At 42.4% G+C, this 21,905-nt stretch overlaps 1 protein-coding gene across 1 annotated transcript in view; it reads left to right on the top strand.

Annotated features, from left to right (window-relative positions):
• Positions 1-2,214: 2,214 nt before the first annotated feature.
• ARPC2 (actin related protein 2/3 complex subunit 2) overlaps positions 2,215-21,905 on the top strand; it is a 29,410-nt gene continuing 9,719 nt past the window's right edge. The window contains exons 1-7 of the mRNA XM_028092243.2: positions 2,215-2,319; positions 2,543-2,624; positions 10,313-10,347; positions 11,677-11,789; positions 17,030-17,075; positions 20,068-20,254; positions 20,910-21,003. Of these exons, the coding sequence (XP_027948044.1) occupies positions 2,551-2,624; positions 10,313-10,347; positions 11,677-11,789; positions 17,030-17,075; positions 20,068-20,254; positions 20,910-21,003 (549 nt within the window). The 5' untranslated portion in view covers positions 2,215-2,319; positions 2,543-2,550. The remainder of the gene's footprint in view (positions 2,320-2,542; positions 2,625-10,312; positions 10,348-11,676; positions 11,790-17,029; positions 17,076-20,067; positions 20,255-20,909; positions 21,004-21,905) is intronic.

Here is a 21,905-nt window from a genome sequence, read left to right as displayed (position 1 = left end):
CCTAAGTAACTCCATTTTGAGTTTCTTGTTAACACAACCCAACTACAATCCAAGTGTTAGAATAAAGATATTTTCAAATATGGGGGCACCTGGCTGGCTCAGTCAGTAGAGCATGGGACTCTTGATCTTAGGGTCCTGAGTTAGAGCCACACTTTGGGTCTAGAAACTACTTAAAAAAAAAAAGGATTTTCAAACATGCAGATTTCAGGGCACCTGGGTGGCTCAGTCGTTAAGCGTCTGCCTTCGGCTTAGGTCATGATCCCAGGGTCCTGGGATCGAGCCCCGCATCAGACTCCCTGCCCCGAGGGGAGTCTGCTTCTCCTTCTGCCTGCCGCTCCCCCTGCTTGTGTTCCCTCTCTCGCTGTGTCTCTCTGTCAAATAAATAAATAAAAATATATAAAAAATATATAATTTGGTTCAACCATCTAGGGGTGCTATTTATATAAAAATATATAAAAAATAAAAATATATAAAAAATTAAAAAAATATGCAGTTTCCAACAACATATCCCTTAAGTCTCTTCCTTAGGAAGTTACTAGAGAAGATGCTTTAGCAAACCAAGGAAGTAACGCAAGAAAAGGAAGCCAATGGATCCAGGAAGTGGGCAAAACGGCCCAAAAATAGCAGTAAGGAAAATCCCAGAATGACAACTGTACAGCAAGTCTAGAGAGCCGTCAATCCAAATTAAAACAAGAGAAAGGAGAGCTCTGGGACAAAGACTCTAGAGAAAATGTCAAACTTCTGTATTTGAGTATATGGAAAATATTGCTAGACTTTGACAGAGTCTTAGAGCACTTGGGAGAGGGGATGAGCAGTAAACTGTAGATAATACAGAAAATTTACAAGTAAGAGGGAAAAAAGGCAACAATTAAGTCTAAAAAAATGAGGGGTTGTATAAGTTAGAAGGCATGGTTGTAGTGTACTTTGGGGCTCATTGGTAAGCAGTATGTGCATACATAATAATTTAAATGCCAATTATCAGTTTCACCAAAAATCGTTACATAACTGCAGGGTGCGGGGGGCAGAAGTGAAATATCATGTTCTTAGTATGGCAGGAAGTCAACAGATAATGCTTAAAATTAACAAATCAAGAATATTACAAGCATTTGTTTCGATATATGGTTCAAATCAGAATGAATACATAAGAGTTGAAGATACTGCCTTTACAAAGTAGGCCAGGGAACTACTTTTTCCATTACAAGACTTTTAGCTTATGTATATATTTTTACATCATTCATGTGCATTATTTTAGTTCAATAAACATTAATGCTAAAATATTAGCAGCTAAGAATCTGTTTTAAAGAGCTGTCTGGGCCTTGATGACAGGGGATAGTTTTTGTTCATTTTTTGGATTCTCCCACTCCCACCCCAAGAGTACATAGCAGAAAATAAATCAATGCATGTGGAAGAGACTCAACTAAGTTTGTTAGATTCTCCCTGGAGGAGGGAAAATGCAGAACAAGGCACACACCTTCAGATAAGTATGAAGGTATGTCTCTGGCAGAGGCACTGAAACGTAAGGGTGTCTGACAGAAATCAAATCATGTCGTGGAACCCAGAGGCAGCTCCCAGGCACAGAATGGAGGCATGACAAACCCAGGGAGGCCTATTCACCTAGGTGACTTCTCATTGCTTTCCTTCATTGCTCGTTTAATTATTTGTAGTTATATAATTAAGACTTGGTTTTGTTTCCATTACCAGACTATAAACTCCAAGAGGGCAAGATGTCGTCAGTATCATTCACCACTGTACCCCCAGCACACAGCCACGAGCCCGCTAAATATTGGTTGGAAAAATGAATTCGTGATGGTACTGCTAGAAGCCATTAGTGTGGCATGAAAAAGGGGCACGCCAACAAGCTGAGAGCAAAGGAGCTGGCTAGGAGAGGACAAGGGCGAGCTCCTCGCGGCGTCTCTGAAATGACACGACCGGAAGGGTAGAGCTGGACCTCTGGGACGAGCGGGCGGGAGGGGCTGGACAGTGAGGCAGGCATTGGCGAGTGACAGCTGACGATGAGACAAGCTTACAGGAGCTGGAAGTGAAGGTGCGGGGGCTGTGGGAAAGCGGAAGGAACCGGGGGATGGGGTGAGGGTCGCGCATGCGCCAGCCCAGCCTCCGCGGCGTCCTTGCGTGCGCGCGCACGAGGGGTCAAAACGGAAATGGCGCCGCGGGGCCGCGCGTCCGGGCAGCGAGCGGAAGTGGGTGTGAGAGCGGAAGTGGCAGGCTGGAGCCGGGGGCTGGGCGGGGACCGGGCTTGTCGGTGAGGCGGCAGCGGTGGCGGCGGCGGCTTGGCAGGCGGGTTCAGGCTTCGGGGGCCAGGTCGGTCGGGTGGGTGGGCGTCTCCACAGTCAGTGCGTGCGAGGACGAGCGCGCGCGTCTTCCCCTTCCCTCCCACCCTGGTCCCTCTCCCCTTTCCCCTTTCCCCTGACCTCCTACCCCACCCAACCCCCCTTCTCAGGGGGCAGCAGGGCCGCTCCCTCCGTCCTTTCCTCCCTTACCCACCCTCACCCTCCCGTGTTTCTCCTTCCCCTGCCCGGGGCAGCCGCCGCCATGATCCTGCTGGAGGTGAACAACCGCATCATCGAGGAGACGCTCGCGCTCAAGTTCGAGAACGCGGCCGCCGGGTGAGCGCGCGCCCGGGGCCGGTGGGTGGCGGGGGAGGCAGAGTTGACCCCTGCTAGTCCGCAGTGTCGTTCAGTCCCCCAGACTTGGAGGGACGAGATGGGAGATCTGGCCGGGTGTGGGGACGGCCCTAGCGGGGTAAACGTGGGAGGCGACTGGGCGCGGTGGGGTGAGGGGCAGAGATGCGTGGGGAGAGGCTCGGAGGAAGGATGCGGAAGCGGCGAGTGGACCGGAGCGCGCGTGCCAAAGGGCAGGAGACCTGTGGGATGTGAGGGCAGCTGGGGCCGGAACTCTGGCCGGAGGATCCCATTGCCTTCTGGATCGAGCAGGGGACCCCTTACCTCTGTATTCCCCGTCATTGTTCTGAACCCCAAGAAAGCCCGTTTGAGATTGGGTTGGAAGGAGTTTCCAGGAATTCCCAGGACTGGAGGAGGGAAGAAGATGCAGGCCCACATCCCCGCTGGCCTTCTCGCTCCCCAGCCCCACCCCCACCTCTACGTCTAAAGGAGCTGGAGACAAGACTGAAAGACCCAGTCGTGCAGCCGGAAAAACGCGACTTGTCTAGTTTCTCTTCCCGGAACCGTACTGTTAAGACACACTGGCCATTTTGTTAACATATTTCTCAAGCAAAGCTGATAGTCTCCCCATTCACACCCGTCCCTTATCTCTCTTCTGAGGTTCTAATTTTCCTCTCCCCACCCATTTATCTTTTAAACTCTTAGACAAAACCCCTGGTCTGTGATTTTTAATGTGGTAATCCTGGCCCAGGTACACACTTAGAAGCATCCAAAGTCTATAAAGTTCTCAGATAACCTTTATCATTGGCCTTTTTAAAGGTAGGTTAGTGCATATTTCTAAGGCAGCCTTCTCTGTGAAACACAAGAATCAGTAGAAAACAGCCTCCTTCCCCAAAGCTGCTTTGCTTTTCTAATATTTAAAACGTGAGCCAAGGGTCTGGTTTTAGCTGCTAATTTTTGGTGACCTGTAGCCAGCCCCTTTGCCTCGTTTCCCCACTGTGAGGCTGGGGCTTCGCCTCTTGGTTAGGCAGTTGAGGAAATAAGTGCAAATCTTCTGGTGAACTGGGAACTAGTCATAAGAAATAAGTACTTGGAGATAGGCAGATGGGAAAGGATTGGTGCAGGGGAAATTCTAAAGTGCTCACAATGAACTTGTGGCTTGGAGGCATAAAAAAAAATACTTATAACCCACTGCTTAAATTGAACATACTGTGTCTCCTGTCTGTTTTATAAGGTCACAGATTTTATCTGTAAAGTAAAGCATGGCTTTCGTTGAAGTAAGGCGTACAGTAAGCAGTAGCTACTGTTTCCTGCCAGGGGCTGCAGTTACTTATATCTGAAGCTAACTTGCTTCTTGTCTTCAGTCTCACCAGTTCCTTTGCATTTTAAATGTTTGAGTGAATCAGCTCAGAGTCTTATTTTGGGTGATCGCTGGGTACTTTTTTTGAGCAGTGTAGCACATCGGAGGAAGTTAAATTGACTTCTGCATTTTCACAGCTGAACCTCTTTAAGTGCATTCTCGAGTCCAGACTAGCAAAGAATGAGACCTGGGTGGTTATAAGCTGATCTACAAGATAAATGTCTGTTCATTTTCAAGTAGAAGCATGCCTTGTAGTATAGAAGTACATTCACATCTATTTGTGTATTTGTGATTCCAAAATGAAGCCCATTATCCAGAACATCAGCTCTTTTCCTTTTAAAAAATTAACTCTTAACAAAGTACCGTTTCAGAGGAATTAAAATAGGCACTCAAGTCTGGAAGCATAAGTTAGAACTTCTAAGACGTTTCTTAACGAAGTATATGTTATAGCAATGTTGGATATTGGGGCAGGGCAGCAAATTTTGGCTTTTACTATGGCCTGTCTTCCACTTGAGATGTGACTTTAAGTGTGCTCAAAACATACTCTGCTGAAAAGCGCCCTGAAGATCTTTGAAGAGACCCTGATAGCAGCCCTAGGAGGTAGGAGGTAGGTGGGATTGCAGATGTAACACCCACCAGAAGCTGGCTTCTAAGCCCGCTGTTGAGTTTCCAGGCATACAGCGTGAGGCAGCAGTGAAGTAGTTAACGTATTTATCAAGGGGCATGGGTACTACACCAGAACTTCCAGCAAAAAATGACTAGTGTGATAATCATAAACATTTCTGGGATTCTACCAGTGCTCAGCACCAAGCAAGAACAGAGAAAGGAGGCCTTTCTGAGAGAGTCTGTTGACAAAAGTTAAAGAGGAGCTAAAGGGTGAGGTGTGTTAGAGTGGAGATGGGAGAGAAACATTAATGAAGGGGAGTAGCTTGGAGGAGAAACCCTGGAAATTGGAAAGGCTTTGCCAGTGTGGGAACCTGCTGGGAGAGGGCAGCTCCATCTGGCTTTCCGCTTCTCAGAGCAAACCAGTTGGGGAAATTTTGGTTCTGAGCAGCCTTTTCCAGAGTGAATCTCACAGTTCTGTGGTGTCCAATATAGTAGCCAGTGGCTACGTGTAGCTAGTTAAGTTTAAATGAGAAAGTGAAATAAAACTAAGTTCCTCACACCAGCCACGGTTCTAGTGCTCAGTTGCCCCCACATGTGGCTAGTAGCGGCCATATTTGGACAGCACACATGTAGAACATTTCCACTATTGCAGAAAGTTCTATTGAACAGCACTAGCACTGTTAACAGCTACTGAAAATGCGAGCATGAGATAGTCTTAAATAAAGTTTTGTGGTATATGCTTCAGAATACAGTTGCAGTAATTTTCCTCCTGAGGTTGATTTTTTTTTTTTTTTTAATACTGAGGACCATCCTGCTGAATCTTGCCTATAACATCCTACTAAGAGTCTAAACTAACTTTGGGTAAAACATTTGTTAATCTAAACTGTTGAACATTTAGGCATGATCGCCTTTTAATTTGGAGGCAGTTCCAAAAAAGCCTTAAGATTCATTCCCAACAAATTGCTTTTTATTTTTTCCTACCACACTCCTGGGAAAAATGGCTTATTGGAATGGTTCATATATCGTCACAAAATGGTAATTATTGGTAAATTGTCTACTCGACAGCCTACACACTATGAGAATATGCTGATTAAGAAGCCATGCTCAATACTGCAAATAAGCTCATGCAGGTCTTGTCAACAGCATTGCCTTTTCATTTAGGAATTCTTACCCAGATGCCCAATTAAAACAAGTAATCTGGCAAATTAATTTAATTTTTTGTTACTATATACATACCAAGAACCTTTCAGCCTCAGAAGCTAGGCCTGTCAACTTAAGAGTCTGGAGTCCAGAATTGAGGAAATGCTGTCAGATGCGAATTGCTGTTGATTTTAAGTGCATGCTGGCTCCTTGCCACAGCTGTGCATATTGTGGGGCTCTGTGGTTGTGTAGGGGGAGTGAAGCAAGCAGTACCAGTTGGGGTGGGCAAGGACTGTGGGAGGAGAAATTTGAGAAAGGAATAAATTAAATCTTGCTGATACCTTGTTCAGATTCCTGAATATGCTGCATGTGTCCTCAGAGAGACAGACTGGTTTGAAGTGATTTGGAATTGGGACATTGTTTAAACATCTAGAAGAAATGGAATGGTCTGGTTGGTCTTTTTACAGGTCATTATAGTTACACACTGTTGCCTGGCTTCTGACCTCCTTGGCACTGCTTTGTGCATGAAGCCCCAGAGCTATACTCCAGGAAACTGATGACTCCTTAAGGGCAGGGCCTATCACTTTGGTTATCTTTCTTTCCCAGCATCCTCACTGTATATATAGTTAGCTCAGTAACTATTCTCTTGGAATGGATGAAGCCAGGTGGAATGGATCTTAATTTCTTTAGGTGCTTAATTTATCACTATTCTGATACTGTGTGAATCAACTTTTAGATCATCTTTGTTCTGCACATTTTGAGATCTGGCTTAGCAGAGAGTAGGGACCGCATTTTTTAGTCTTGGCTCAAATAGGTTGATGGGAGCCTTATAGGGGAGTTAACTGGAGAGTGATCAAAAACTTTGCGGTGAGAGATAGCCGAATTCAATAATTTCTCTCATTCAGCTCATAGAAGGGGTAAGTAGAAGAGGCACATAAATGGCCAAATGGGGAATTGGATGCATTCAGGAGTAAAAACTCCAAAATCCTTAATGAGAAAAGAGAATTGGAAAATAGTTGTCAGGAGTTCTTTAAGGATTTTAAGAATAGCTTTTGAAACCCATCTGAATGAATTGAATATGTTTTAGTGTCTTGTACTATCCAGTCAGTAATCCTCAGGACTTATCTAGCTGGTTTGTTCTAGGATTCTGGACATTACAACACTGTTCTGTTTCTCCTTACAGTGCTGACCAATTCCTGATTCTGGGAGTTAGCACAGTCCCACAACTTCTCCCAACCATGGCTTCAAAGTCTGGTCTTTTCTGACTTCACGTAGAAGAAAAACTAATTTATTGATCACTGTCTATGAATTAGACACTTTGCTCTAAGCTTTGAAATCCTAACTTCATTTGATTTCAAAATGTGCCTGTGTGACAGCAGTTCCCATTTACAGCTGAGAAAACTGGGCCTCTTGGGAGTTGTGGAAGGAGTAGACATTCATTAAGCACTGTGCAGATACCCTTCACTGGTGACTTCTAACCTTATTTATGATCTGTCACACACCACATGATATTTGTATGGCACATTTGAGTAAATGGTCTAGCCTAGCGATCCTGCTACTGGGCGGCCCTGAGGGCTGTGAGGATCATTATCTCAGCATGTCTGTAACTTAGTCGCAAGACACTGGTTGGGAAACTTTCCTGTACGCATGTCATCTCAATTAGTCTTCACAACAACCTTTTAATCTTCATATTCTGGAAAAGGAACCTGAGGCTCAGCAATATCTGAACAACATTGAGTGTGGTTTATAGCCAGTAAGTGACAGGACTTGAGTTGAACAGTCAACTCTGAAGGACTTGGTTTTATTGTGATTAAACTCATTCCCAGCATCTGAAACTTTAGCAGATGGTAAACAAAAAAATAACTTAATCCATTTATCTTTTGGGCCTATTAAAGTGGTACACTTTCCCCCAGACCAGTCTTATTCCCCTCTAGCTCCGTGATTTTAAACCACAGAAGTAAATAACAAACACCTGGTCTTAGAATTGACACACCATCCTGTTTGCTATATTTGACTCTTGCTATGGTCTTTTTGTTGGGGCACATGACCCACATGACCTCTCAGGAAGACTCCTTTGGACAAATGCTCTCCTTTACAGCCTGTCTTCTCTATAACCGATTGTGCAGCCACAAATAGTAAACTAAAATATTAATGGCAGTGATTTGACAAATATTCCTGAGTCAGACAGCAACCACTTAGTATAGCTCTCCTAAGCAACTTCTCCCAGTGGGGATCTGTGCTTAGGGAACTTTACATCCTAGAGAAATTCAGAATTTCAGTTAAAATGTTTATAGGTTGGGGGAGCGCCTGAGTGGCTCAGTCGGTTAAGCTTCCAACCCTTGATCTCGGCTCAGTCGTGATCTCAGGGTCATGAGTAAAAGCCCTGCATTGGACTCCAAAAATTTTTAATGTTTACACCTTGGAACCCTAAGGTTTTTTATTTATACCTAATTTTTTTGAGGTAGGAGAGTGAGGAACTCAGTCCTTCGTTGGCTGAGTTAAAACCTAAGGATTAAAAAAAAAACAAAAACAAAAGAAAAACCCAGCCACCTACTAAGTGATGCAATATGGACTTTTACAAGCCTCCACCCTGACTTTTTGGCATAGCCACCCTTCCCCAGGAAAATATACTTCGGTGCTCCCTCCCATTGTGCAGCCTCTTCATAATTCCTTTAAGTGAGCCATAGATTAATGTTTGTGCTGCTGCTTCCTTTACTCTTGCTTTTTAGAGGTGAGGAATGGTGGTTGGCCATTCATTGTCTTTGTCTCCTGGCTGTAGTTTCAAATGAAAGATCAGAAGCAATTTAAGTTTTCATCTCGCTCTTTTCATCATATTCTGAACTCACTGCTTTTCTGTAAACCCACTTGGTGCTTCGGTTCTTAGAGTCTCCCAGAGTGATTCTCCTAAACCACACATGGATGGCTATGATGAAAGAGTAGAGTAGAACTCTGTATGTGACTTATATTGGTTGATTTTTCAACAGGGCTAACGTACACTTCATAGAAGCCAGTTTCCTGGAAGGGCATTGTGTAACATCTGCAGCGGCTTTTTAACACTCATAAACCCCCCTGTGTATTCCGTTATTTCCCAGCAACCTAGAGGGCAGCTCAGTCGTGGTGCCCTTTACAGGTAGGGGAGCGGAAGTAGTAAAAAGATGTACTTGATGTAAAAAGAAGTAAAAAAGATGTACTTGATGGTGAGGTCTTGAGCAAATTAGGCAAGGATAAATGTGGAAATGTGTGTGTCTTGTCTGCTGGTCCATAAACAAAGTGGAATCATTAGAGTCCTAGGTAGTTAGAGATAAAACCGGGGAGCCTTGGGGCGCCTGGGTGGCTCAGTCATTAAGCATCTGCCTTGGCTCAGGTCATGATCCCAGGGTCCTGGGATCGAGTCCCACGTAGGGCTCCCTGCTCGGCCAGAAGCCTGCTTCTCCCTCTCCCACTCCCCCTGTTTGTGTTCCCTCTCTCACTGTCTCTCTCTGTCAAATAATTAAAAAATCTTTAAAACAAAAAACATGGAGTCTTCCTTTGTTTCCTACCATTGGGCTCTGAGGAGAAGTGGGGAAATCACGTAAGGTTGCTTTTCATGGGAGGTTAATTGACCATTGTTTATAGCTAGGATGTATGTCATGCCTTCTAGGTAATAACTGAGCAGCATTTATCAAGAAGTTTCTGTACAGGCTGAGCAGGGAGCTGCACAGAAAGTATCAGGCTGTTGTCATTGCCTTCCAGGATAAGTTTTATATCTCTTCTCTTGCTTTATCTTTAGCAGTTCTATGAGGTCAGTAGGATCACTTGTATTCTCCCATTTTATAGATGAATAAGAGAAAGGTGTGCAGGTGTTAATTTGTTTGAAAACATGGTCCTGATGAAAAGCTAAAGCTGGAAAATTGGTGTCTTGACTGTTCCCAGTGATTTCACAGTGTTATTTTGTGCTATGCTTTCTATGCGGGTGCAGCACAGGAATTTCAAAACAAAACAAAACTAGGGTAGAACCAGGCAGAGGGCTTCGTGAAGGAGAGTGTTGAATACTTCGGTGACATTAAGGTAGAGGGAAAGACGTGTAGGAAGACTTAGAGATTGTCTTTGAAATGGTATAGAACTTCCTGTTTTGTTTTATGGCCTGGAATTATCCTTTCATCTTTAGTGAATTAAAACCATTCTACATTCGTTTAGCAGCTTTCCTGCTGCATGTACTACCTCCACGTCCATCACTACTGGCCTGTAGCATTTTGTAGTTCACATATGCAAATGTGCATATCATAGTCTTAAGGAATTCTGAACTGAACTGAACTGAAGCTAAGTACCAACCATGACAAAGATTCGACAGCAGCTGGAAAACAAAAACTGTATCTGTCCTGCTACCAAAAAGTATCCTCCACCTTAAGTGAGCCCAAAGGTGCCAGGTACATGAGAAAATGAGTTGTGTTCTCAGGTCAGCAGTAAGCATACGATTGGTCCAGAATGCTCTGATCTGAAATAAAGCTCAGAAGTCTTTGCAAGTCCCCTGGAAGCCAAGCAGCAATACAACTACCTTAACTAAGGGACTTTTCTTTTTGTCTTGCAGTAACAAACCAGAAGCAGTAGAAGTAACATTTGCGGGTAAGTGTCCTTACTTCAGCCCTGTTAAGAGAAGGCACAATATAAAAATAGAAAACAGAATCATTCCTAGAATAAGTTTTGAGATTTGGAGTCCTGTCCTTTGATTGTCAAGTCTTTTCGAGGTCTTTGTTTTAGATAATTATTTCATGGATTTATTGAACTGTGTAAAGTTACCTTCTGATATCTTAGAAGTTTGGGCTTACTGTTGTGGTGTAAACTCAAGTTTATTTAATTTGGAAATGCTAAATTACTGTCTTCAAGCAGTCTTCATCTCAGTTTGCCTAGCACTAGAGTAGCGGGAAAACATGGAAAATACTAGAGACCTGTTCAACAAGTCAGAGAGAGGTTACTGCTTTCTAGTTCCTGTTAAGAATTAGATATCGATACTACTCACTTGCTGTGTGGACTTTGAGGAGTTAAACAATCACCCTCTATAAAGTGAGGATACTTGACTAGACCTTGGAAGACTTTTTGCAGCTCTAAAGTGCTGTGACTGGAGGCCAGGCACCATCCATGTCCCCTCCCACTAACCAGCAATGCCAGGTCTCCCTAAAGTGATGGCACTCAGCACCTGGTTTCAGGGACTACACAGGGTAAATCCTCTCTGTACTGAGGGAAGATAGAAGCCAAAGAGAGGGGAGGCCTGGATATAGAATAGAAGAAACTTAAGAAATAACCAAATGCAGCGTGGGGCCTTATTTGGATCTTAATTCAAATAAGACAACAGTATTTTAAAACCTTTTTTTTTTTTTGAGGCAGAATATTTGAACACTTGACTGTATATTTGATACTAAGAAGTTGTTTTTAAAAATTTAGGCATGGCAGTGGTATTGTAACTGTGTTTTTTAAAAAATCCCTCTTTATCTCTGGAGATACATTCTGAAATATTTATGGATGAAATGATGTGATGTCTCAGATTTGCTTTAGAATAAATCATTGGGAGGGGACGTCTAAATGAAAGAAGATTGGCCATGTGTTGATAATTGTTGAAGTCACATGGGGGAAACTAGGAGTCCGTTATACGTTCTATTGTAGATTTGTTTAAAATACATCACAACAAAAGCTTTTTAAAAAAAATACTTTCAGTACCAAGCTGTGATGAAGGTAAGAATAGCTTTGTAATTTTAGAAGAGAGCAAAGAGATAAGTACTTGATAGTTCTATCCCAGTGTTTTTGCTGACTTTCTGCATGGATTTAAAATAAATACCATTTTACTCATATGCCTGTTTCCAAGGAAGACCTCCTTGTGGCCTGTAACAAGGTAGGCAGGTGCTTTGAGATCTTACTTCCCATTCCCAAGTTAAGCAGTTTTATTTACTTTCCTCACAGATTTCGATGGAGTCCTCTATCATATTTCAAATCCTAATGGAGACAAAACAAAAGTGATGGTCAGTATTTCTTTGAAATTCTACAAGGAACTTCAGGCACATGGTGCTGATGAGGTATGTTCCACATCATTTTCCTTGGGACTCTTGTTTCCTCTTCACTTTATTGGCAGCTTACCACTCCTAGAAGGTCTGTGGCACTGGCCACTCTGGACAGCTTGCTCACCTAACCAGGGGCTCTTGACCCATAATGATATAAAGAAGCGTGTCTTTCAGAAAAAGCTTTAGAGCTTGTTGTTCATTACTTTAGAAATAAAGGTGTTCTCTAACCAATGAAAACAAAAACAACTTTAGTTCCCAAAAAATACACCAAAGAATACATTCTTTGATCAGTATAAAAATAGCTATCATAGGGCACCTGAATGGCTCAGTCGGTTAACATCCAGCTCTTGATCTCAGCTCAGCTCAGGTCTTGATCTCAGGGTCGTGAGTTCAAGCCCTGCATTAGGCTCCACGTTGTGGAGCCTACTTAAGAAATAGCTATCTCAAGACTGAGATGGGTTCCGTTCTATTTCTATAATATTGTAAAGCAGATATATAGCTCTGGCCTTTAAAGTTTATGGTCTTAATTTCTCATTCTGGAAATTTAAGCACAAATCTACCCTTTAAATTTTTTTATTTAAACTTCTTTAGGGCTGGCCGCTTTAAGTTTCTCTTCTTCCTTATGACTGCCTTTGGGGAAGTAAGAAAGGCTGTCCATGTATTTTGAAATTCTTGATGGCCATGCCTTATTCACTGGCCTCTTTCTATAGCTAAAGTAGCAGGTTTGGTTCCTGTTGAACTATATTTGCTCTGGGGAGAGCCATTTATGGAAGAAAGAAAATGCTGTTACACTAGCGTGCGCACGTTGTGGTTGGGTCTCAAAGCAGGAAGTATGACTCAGTTCCTGAATCAGTTTTCAGATATCTTTTAGTTTTAACAAGCTAGGTTCTCCTTAATCTGGTGAATGAAGATAACGGCCATTTCTATTTTCTTTCTGATTAAGAGCAGTAGCTTTTGAAATATTTAAAATTTATGCAGTGAAAAGGCTGTTTGCAATAAAAAAATCAAGATCCATCTCAATAATATTTTGGTATTGGGTGGGGGGATGGGTTAGCCTGGTGATGGGTATTGAGGAGGACACATTCTGCATGGAGCACTGGGTGTTATGAACAAACAATGAATCATGGAACAGTACACCAAAACAAATTATGTAATATATGGTGATTAACATAACAATAAAAAATTAAAAAAATAATATTTTGGTATTAAAACCAAAATTGGTATTAAATACAGTCCCAAGAGTCATAGGCAGTCATTTTTCTTAGTTATTCATATGCAGTTGATCTGTCCCAGCAGTTCAAGGGAAGAGCCAAAACCTTTTGTGATTTGCCTCATAAGTTCAATGGAAGAAGAGATGTTTAGCGAATTTGTATTCAGGGTGATTTTACCTGAAAGAAAAGCTTCAGGAGGAAGACCTAGTCTCATAAAACGTATGAAGGATCATTCTATAAAAGTTAGTGGCTGGGCGCCTGGGTGGCTCAGTCGGTTAAGCGACTGCCTTCGGCTCAGGTCATGATCCTGGAGTCCTAGGATCGTGTCCCGCATCAGGCTCCCTGCTTAGCAGGGAGTCTGCTTCTCCCTCTGACCCTCTTCCCTCTCGTGCTCTCTCTCATTCTCTCTCTCTCAAATAAATAAATAAAATCTTGAAAAAAAAAAAAAGTTAGTGGCCAACTCTTCCCTTTACCAGATTAAGTACAAAAGGGAACAAAGAGACCGTTAAAGTGGCCCCGCTTTTGATTAACCATAAAATGACTACCTGAAAAGAATTGTTAAAGCTTTGAACAGACAACCCAAAGTTATGTAATCGTTCTCCCCAGACAGTCCTCTCTCTTTAAGATGCAGGCACAATGATAATAATAATCTTTGGAAGTGAAAGAAAGCGTTAAAGCTAGATTTCTTAAATCTTTCCAGTCTGTGCCTTCTGCACACTGGAACTCCACAACACAGTGCTATTCTTGTAGTTCCCACAGGGTCAACCAACCAACCCCACCCTCCCAAGTGGGTGGAGCAAGTTAACACAGTTTTGGAGCAGAGTACATAGTACTCTGTACAGAGTGCACAGTAAAAGGCTCTCTGGGTTGGTTAAATAGTGACCAGCCTGTGATAACCAGAGGAAGCTTGCTACTTTGCCCAGGCCCTTTTTCAAGGCAGAAAGCCCCTGCTGCTAGGGTGGGGAGGTCTGATGGTGAGGACTGATGGGGTGCCTCCACCCATCTCCTGGGGTCAGGTTGGAAGAGGGGGCACTCAGTGGAAAAGTGAATCATGGTTAAATGTGCAAGTGAAATCAACAGGGAAGCGTTGGCTGGTTTTGCCAGGTGGAAGGAGCAGAGTAGTTAAACAGGGTATGTTTGGCTCTAAGAACCTTTCAGATCTCAAAATATTAAGTTTGGAATTAAACTAAATCTTAGGAGCTATGTTTTTTTCTTCCACATCTAATTTCCCCTTCCTCCAAGTACCCAGAGTGCACATGGTACAGTATTGTAGCTCAGAGATATCATGCTAGTTAAAATTCTTCTGGGATGTGCCTGTTATTCCCCCCACCCCAAGACTCCTTAGGAGAAGTGGTATATAGTACACCTAAAGGTGAGATCTCTCTGTGCCACCAACAAACTCTGTGACCTTAACCTCTCCCTTCAGTTCCTCTTCTGTAAAAGAGATAACCTTAACAGTGGCTGTATGGTCACCAGATCGGAACTGCATGTGGCATTACTTGTCATTTGCCTGTATACAAACAAGTGTGCTCCCAGTCGGGCGTTGAGGTCTGTTCTGTTTCCATAGTTTGCAGATAGAGAATTTCTTCCAGCTGTAGGAAAGTGGTAAAATAAATATGTGGAATATTAAAGAGTATTTAAGAATAGAAAGGAGGGTGCCTGGGTGGCTCAGTCGTTAAGCGTCTGCCTTCGGCTCAGGTCATGATCCCAGGGTCCTGAGATCAAGCCCCACATCGGGTTCCCTGCTCGGCAGGAAGCCTGCTTCTCCCTCTCCCACTCCCCCTGCTTTTGTTCCCTCTCTTGCTGTCTCTCTCTCTCTCTGTCAAATAAATAAATAACAGAAAGGAAAGAACCTCACCATGTGATAATTTTTTCAAATAGGACATAAAGTACATGGTTTGCTGCTGCGGGGTTTTTTTGTTTGTTTTTTAATATCTAGAGGGTGCATGGGAAGTAAGATTAGAAAAAAACCTCAATATTCACTCAGCTCTATTTATTGCCATTCCCCATATGCAGGCATGAGAGGGTGCATGGGAAGTAAGATTAGAAAAAAACCTCAATATTCACTCAGCTCTATTTATTGCCATTCCCCATATGCAGGCATGAGTGGGTGCAGAGACCAGAGCCTGCTCACATGGAGCTCCCCTCTAGGACTACCTGCATTAGCACTAGTAGTCCCCTCTAGGACTACCTGCATTCCATCTGGCTGATGGAATCCTGTAAAACCTGCATATGTAACTCTTACAATTAAAACAAAATTTAATGCTTTTATTCACTTTTAATTTGGTAACTTGTCATAGATTAAGTGTCCCCCCTTTTTTTTTGGTATCCCAGAAAATTCCAGAGGATCATTAGTGTGTTTGTGGTGAGATAGTGTTGAGAAATTGAATAAATGTCTAGAGACAACCCTGCAGCCTGTTATACTAATCTTACATACACTGTTACATACATGGACCTCCGTTTTCCCTTGTGAAATAGTGACGACACCTTCCCTCCCTATGTATGTTTTAATGAGAGTTAAGAATAAGCCATGTCTGGGACGCCTGGGTGGCTCAGTCGTTGAGCGTCTGCCTTCGGCTCAGGTCATGATCCCAGGGTCCTGGGATCGAGGCCGCATTGGGCTCTCCCCTCAGCAGGAGGCCTGCTTCTCCGTCTCCCACTCCCCCTGCTTGTGTTACCTTCTCTCCCTGTCTCTCTGTCAAATAAATAAAATCTTAAAAAAAAAAAAAAAAGAATAAGCCATGTCTGTTTTGCCTCTTACACATACAAAGACTACTAAATACCAAAAAGTTATTAAGTTCTGATGGCTGTAATGTTTATTTTTTTCTATCATCAGATAGCTGCTTTTTTCTTCTGCTTAATGTAGCCTATATAACATTTAAGTCTGAACTAGTCCTTCCAAAAGATTTGTTTCTTAAACTGTCAGCCTAGGAACAGTTTCCACCAGGTAAAGCAATCGCTCTGACAGAGAAATAGGAAGGTGTATAAACGGTTCTTGTTTTATCATTTACTCCCCAAAGCTGGAGAGTAGCCAGCAGTAAGTATTGGTTTGGGGGGAGAGACATTCAGAGAGTACTGCCTTCTGTGGGCCCACCAGTAAATAAATGGCTGTGGTTCAGTGATCTCTTGTCTTTTGTCATAAAACTCATGATGAGCTAAATAATTTTAAGGCTTGCAAGATAAGCAGACTAACTGGAATCTCTTCCCAGCAATTCTGGCTTTATCTCTTCACTCACCTGGGTTACTGGTTTGGCCTGTACTTAGTTGGTAACTAACATCTACTCTCACTTGGATTTAACATCTTTTGCACTCTTGAAAACAAAAGTGATTGTGTGCGATGTACGATATATGGGAGGAGAACAGAGAACATACAAAGGGTGTGACCACGTCCTAAAAGAGTAAAAGATGAGCTTGATTGAAAAACCAATCGTAGATTAATCTTTTGGATTTTTTTTTTTTAAGCAAGATTTTGTGGGGTTTTTTTTTAAGATTTTATTTCTTTATTTGAAAGCAAGAGACAGCATGAGTAGGAGGCGGAGGGAGAAACAGACCCCCTGCTGAACAGGGCTCAATCCTAGGACCCTGAGATCATGAACTGAGCCAAAGGCAGATGCTTAACTGAGCCACCGAGGTGCCCCTAACCTTTTGGATTTAATCTCAGTTCCATGAGTGACTTGCTTGGGAGCTCAGATATATCTGCTTCCCCTTGTGTCTTCATTGTCCCATCCACCAAATGAAAAATTCTGTCTTAGAAGAAGCATGGCAAATACAGTGCTTTAAAAATAATGACATTATCGGGCGCCTGGGTGGCTCAGTTGGTTAAGCGACTGCCTTCGGCTCAGGTCATGATCCCAGGGTCCTGGGATTGAGTACCACATCGGGCTCCCTGCTCAGCAGGGAGCCTGCTTCTCTCTCTGCCTCTGCCTGCCACTCCCCCCTGCTTGTGCTCTTTCTCTCAGTCAAATAAAGAAATAAAATCTTTTTTTAAAAAAATAACGACATTATCATGACCTTTGGATTAACATTTGTTTTTGTATTTTCTAGTTATTAAAGAGGGTGTACGGGAGTTTCTTGGTAAATCCCGAATCAGGTATGTAGTAATGTGAGCAACTGTGGAGTGACATGGGAAGAGACCTGTCCTGTTTGTACTCTGCTTTCTTTAACCAAAGCATTTCGTTTAAATATTGTTCATTTTACAAATATTTCTGCCTGAGCCCAGTTCGCACTTTAATCCTCTCCATAAAAATAGTTTTTAAGGGGCTTTACTTTGTCCAGTAATGGTACACAGTGTGGTTTGCAGAACTGATGCGTGTCATTTTTAACACTTATGTGGTGGAGCCAAGTAACTTGCAACCAGTGAGCCACTTTGGTTTGCTCATGGTGATTACAATGCCTTTTGAGACTGAGCAAACATTGATTTTCACCTTAGCCCCCAGTAGCACCATTTTCTGTACTTTGCACTTTTGGAGAAGGAAACACAACTATTCTCACATATTCAAGGAACAAAAATTTCAGCCCCCTTTTCAACCCATTCTTCTAATAAAGAATAAATAGCCTCTTTGCAGCCAGAGGAATTGAAAAGCACCATGGCCTTCCTTGATTACAACAGCTATGTTCCTACTGCTTTACAGGAAATTTAAAGCAGAAAAACGGAACATTGTTTTCATCTTTGTGAATAAGTGGTAGCCTCAAATTCTGAAGCATTTAGCTGGGCCCCCTGATGAGGACCAAGTGGTTAAGTTCCTTTGAACATAATATTACTAGCATTTTGTTTCTGTGGTACTTCGATTAGCAAATTGTTCTAAGAAGGAAGTACATCTGTCTTTTCACAGCTGTTACTTTTGCTAGCTTATTTCCTCCCCCAACATTTTTGTGTGGTTTTTGTTTGCTTATTTGTTGTCATTTTTATAAAGTGACATGCCTCACCAGTCCCAATAGAAGACCTTCCCCTGTCTTCTGTATGCTGTGGAAACAAAATATCAAATACAGAAAGAGGTCTTTCGGATGTAACTTGTTACTAGGAATACTGTAGGTGGGAGCATTGACTGCAGTCCATAAAGAATACTAGAATGTGTTTCATCCCCAAATTGATGATTAAAGTATATCGAGAAATAAAAACCAAAAAATAAATAACACTAAGATTTAAGGGGAATCAAGGAATTTCAGAGAGAGAAGAAGGAAGAAACAGAACTAGAACGGAAAAAGTTGTGTTGGAACTCTTGGGCATACTTTACCCAGCTCAGATCCTACAATCTATCAGAACCACTGGAGTGCTTATGTTTCTGTCCCTGGGCCTTTTCTTCCACTTCCTGCTAAAAGCACAGGCCATTGCCAAATTGCAGACCTTGTGTTCATACAAGTGTAAAGTATAAAAACGTGAAAGTTGTGTGTCTCCTCCTGTTTTTCTCTGGGTTTGTCTAGGCAAGTTGTCCAGGCCATACTAGATTTTTACTTTTAATCCATCCTCAGTATGTTTCTCTTCATCATATCAAAGCCTTACTTAGAGTCTGACTTTAGCTATAGTTTTACTTAGTTTTATTGGCTTCTTAAAACTAACAAACCTCAACTATATATTTTCATTTTCTGTCTAATCTTTAATCCTGTAGTCTGTTTGCCTATCTGGTTTTCAGGTACCCAAAATGGAATGATGATTGATATTATTTAATATTGGAGTGCCAAAAATATGTTAACACAATCTAGAACAGAGATTTAGATAGCCCATGTTCTCCGTGAAGATGAATCCAACAAAAACAGACTTCAGGAATGCTCTTGGGAAAAAATTAAATAGTGACAAAGTATAAATGTTTAAGATATTCCATACAGTTCTGGTAAAATTATTCCCAGCAGTTACCCAGACTATGAAATGATCCTCAGTGATGTACAGATACCCTTGAGCAAAGCCGCCTCTAGGCTTTTTGGCGTGTATCAGTTGTTTGATTAACTACTCAGTTGTCCTAACCGTGGTTGCTGGAACTCGTACTCAGCATGCCGTAAAGAGGGGGAGTAGTGTGCAGTGGTCAGCGGACTTGGCTTCGGGTCCCATTTATTGATGACCTACTGTGTTCTGGGTGCTTTAAAATACTTAACGCTCTCTCAGTTTTCCCACGGGCCTCCCCCAGGAATTAGAGAGGTTAGGTAGTTTGTCCAAGGTCACAAAGTGGCGAGGCCAGGATTTGGACCCCGTTCTATTCAACTCAAAATAGAGTTGCTCACACCTGTATATCGTGCTGCATTTAGCACGGCACTCTGCTCCTTTGAACTTGTTTTCCCTCTAAAATGGGAATAACTGTATATGGCTTGCCTACTTCAAAGAATTCTTACAGAGATCAAATGAAGTAAAATATTTTAAAACACTGAATTTTTTATAGCGTTTACAAGTAAAAGCTATTGGGAAGGTACACACGTGTACACACACACACACACACACACACACACACACACACACCACACCTTTTTAGATTTGTCCATACACACACACACACACACACACACACCACACCTTTTTAGATTTGTCCATACACACACACACACACACACACACACACACACACACACCACACCTTTTTAGATTTGTCCATACCTTGCCTCCTCCCACAAAGGGTTTGTGATGGTATGTAAGGGGTTTTTGGTTTTTTTTAATCAAAAAGCTACCCAGTGCTGATTTACGTTAGCACTTGGCAGTTAAACCAGCAGAGAAAAATATGTAACTTCTATTATTATAGCTTGATAGCATACACAAGTGCCCCCTTCACTACTGTGTCTAGAACACTAAATTTCTACTTAAAAGTTCCTGGATTATGGTTTCTCCCTATTCTTTATTTGTAATCAGTCATCTTTGATATTGATTCAAATTTTTGCATAGCATTTGTTAATTAGCTATATATATTTACAGTGGTTTTCTAAGAAAGTTTTATCTTACCTCATTTGCCATTTGAGGCAGATGGGAATGGATAGCAATCTATCTCATTTAAAAGTATGGACACTGAAACAAAATAAAATGTCATTAGAACCTGCAGTTTTTTGGTTTTGTTCCTAATAGAACCACTGTTTTTTTTGTTTTTTGACTTTTTTCCCCTCTCCAGGGTACAATGTCTCGTTGCTATATGATCTTGAAAATCTGCCGGCATCCAAGGATTCCATTGTGCATCAGGCTGGCATGTTGAAACGAAATTGTTTTGCCTCTGTCTTTGAGAAATATTTCCAATTCCAAGAAGAGGGCAAGGAAGGCGAGAACAGGGCAGTTATCCATTATAGGGATGATGAGACCATGTGAGTATAGAACTTGGTCCTAAAGCCTGGGTGTGGCTATTACATGCCCTTACTGAAAGATACACGGTTAGGTCAGACCTTAAGCTCTATTGTGTGAATCCCACTAACATGTCTTTCTCATAAAATTGTTTAAGCCAGGATGTAGATGACAGAGGAGAAAAGGGGGCCATTTCTGCTGATCTCCAGATATCAGAAGTTGGCAAAATCTGAAAGGGGAATCCAGTGCTTTCCTTTAAGGCACCACTATTGAAGGTCCCCTTCAGTCACACAGCCTGGGTAACGAGGAGGGAGGGGGGACTGTGCATTCTGTGTGTTTGCAACTCTTGGATCATCTACATAGTAGGATTCTCCTAGTATATAAAGAAATTTTTTAAAGTGAAGTTCTTAGAGTTATTAATCCTAGACTCCATGTCCTACCACACAGACAAGTCAGTACCAGCTACTCAGGGTGATTTTCCTCTCCTTCCTCTCTTAGGGCATGCATGTGTTATACTGACTTTGTTGGCCATACATACTGAGTCTCCCTTGGCATGCCTTGTTTTATGATCTAAGAGATTTAGGACTTTACCCACCTACTTCACTTTGGAGATCAAGTTCTTGACAAAGTCTCATGCTGATTCTGTACTTCTTACCTCATGGGTTTTGTTCCCCTCAGGTACGTTGAATCTAAAAAGGACAGAGTCACAGTAGTCTTCAGCACAGTGTTTAAGGATGATGACGATGTGGTCATTGGAAAAGTGTTCATGCAGGTATGGATCGGACGTCTTATGGGGGGACACCATGGTGGTGGTTTATACCTTGGCACCGAAACACACCATGACCATAGAAGAGAGAACTGGCACTCTGAGGGTGCCAGCACTTGTTGAAGATTTCATTAAACAGCTCCCACCAAACTCACTGCGTGTAGTTTTTCCTTAGTGCCTTTAGCCTTTTGCAGGACTGGATTGGACTGGAGAGAGAATTGAGGATTAAACATACTTATGGTATGACTGAGTTTTAAGCACCCTTGCTGCCATAGGGTCTTCAATTTAAAGCTTAGTCATGTTTCCTACCCTCTTGTGTTTCCTGCAGTTTCTGGCACGGTCCATTCTTGGCTTGATTTAGTCCTAAAGTCTTCTCAGAGCAGAATCTCTAGAAAATTCCTAAGTAGTAGATAGTACATCAGTAGGGTAGAGTCATTGAGCAGACAGCGAGGCAAATTGGAGTTTGCCTGAGGTCACCATAGAACGCCTCCTTCAGAAGCAGCTCACCTACCAAGAAGAGGAACGGGGCTCAGTGGGACATTTTGTAATTGGATTTCTGGTACAGTTGGACTCCAGTCTGATACAGTACCCCATTGTGGCATTGTCATGCTGTCTGCTAACCAGTTGCTGGCTCTAAGATAATGAGAGCTTGTTGTTGAAGTGATAACCAGGCTGATTTCTTCCGAGATGGCTCAGCATTTAATATGTAGTACAGTGGTTAAATTTTCCAACACCTTTTGTACGTTCATCGTGTTGCTTGGCAGGGTGAAGAGATTTAAGAATTCTGGGACAGAATCTTTTTTGCTACATGGAGCTGAAAAATGGTTGTGCCTAATGTAGTGAGGATATTTTATGGGTATTCTCTCTTAAGCGGCTAGGAAAATAAAGTGAGAGCCTCAATTTCATCC

This window comes from Eumetopias jubatus, unplaced genomic scaffold (genome assembly GCF_037043125.1).
Source record: "Eumetopias jubatus isolate StellerSeaLion01/CBP00866 unplaced genomic scaffold, mEumJub1_p1.0 scaffold_3, whole genome shotgun sequence".
Lineage (NCBI taxonomy): Eukaryota > Metazoa > Chordata > Mammalia > Carnivora > Otariidae > Eumetopias > Eumetopias jubatus.
This window is presented reverse-complemented; position numbering and strand designations above follow the sequence as displayed.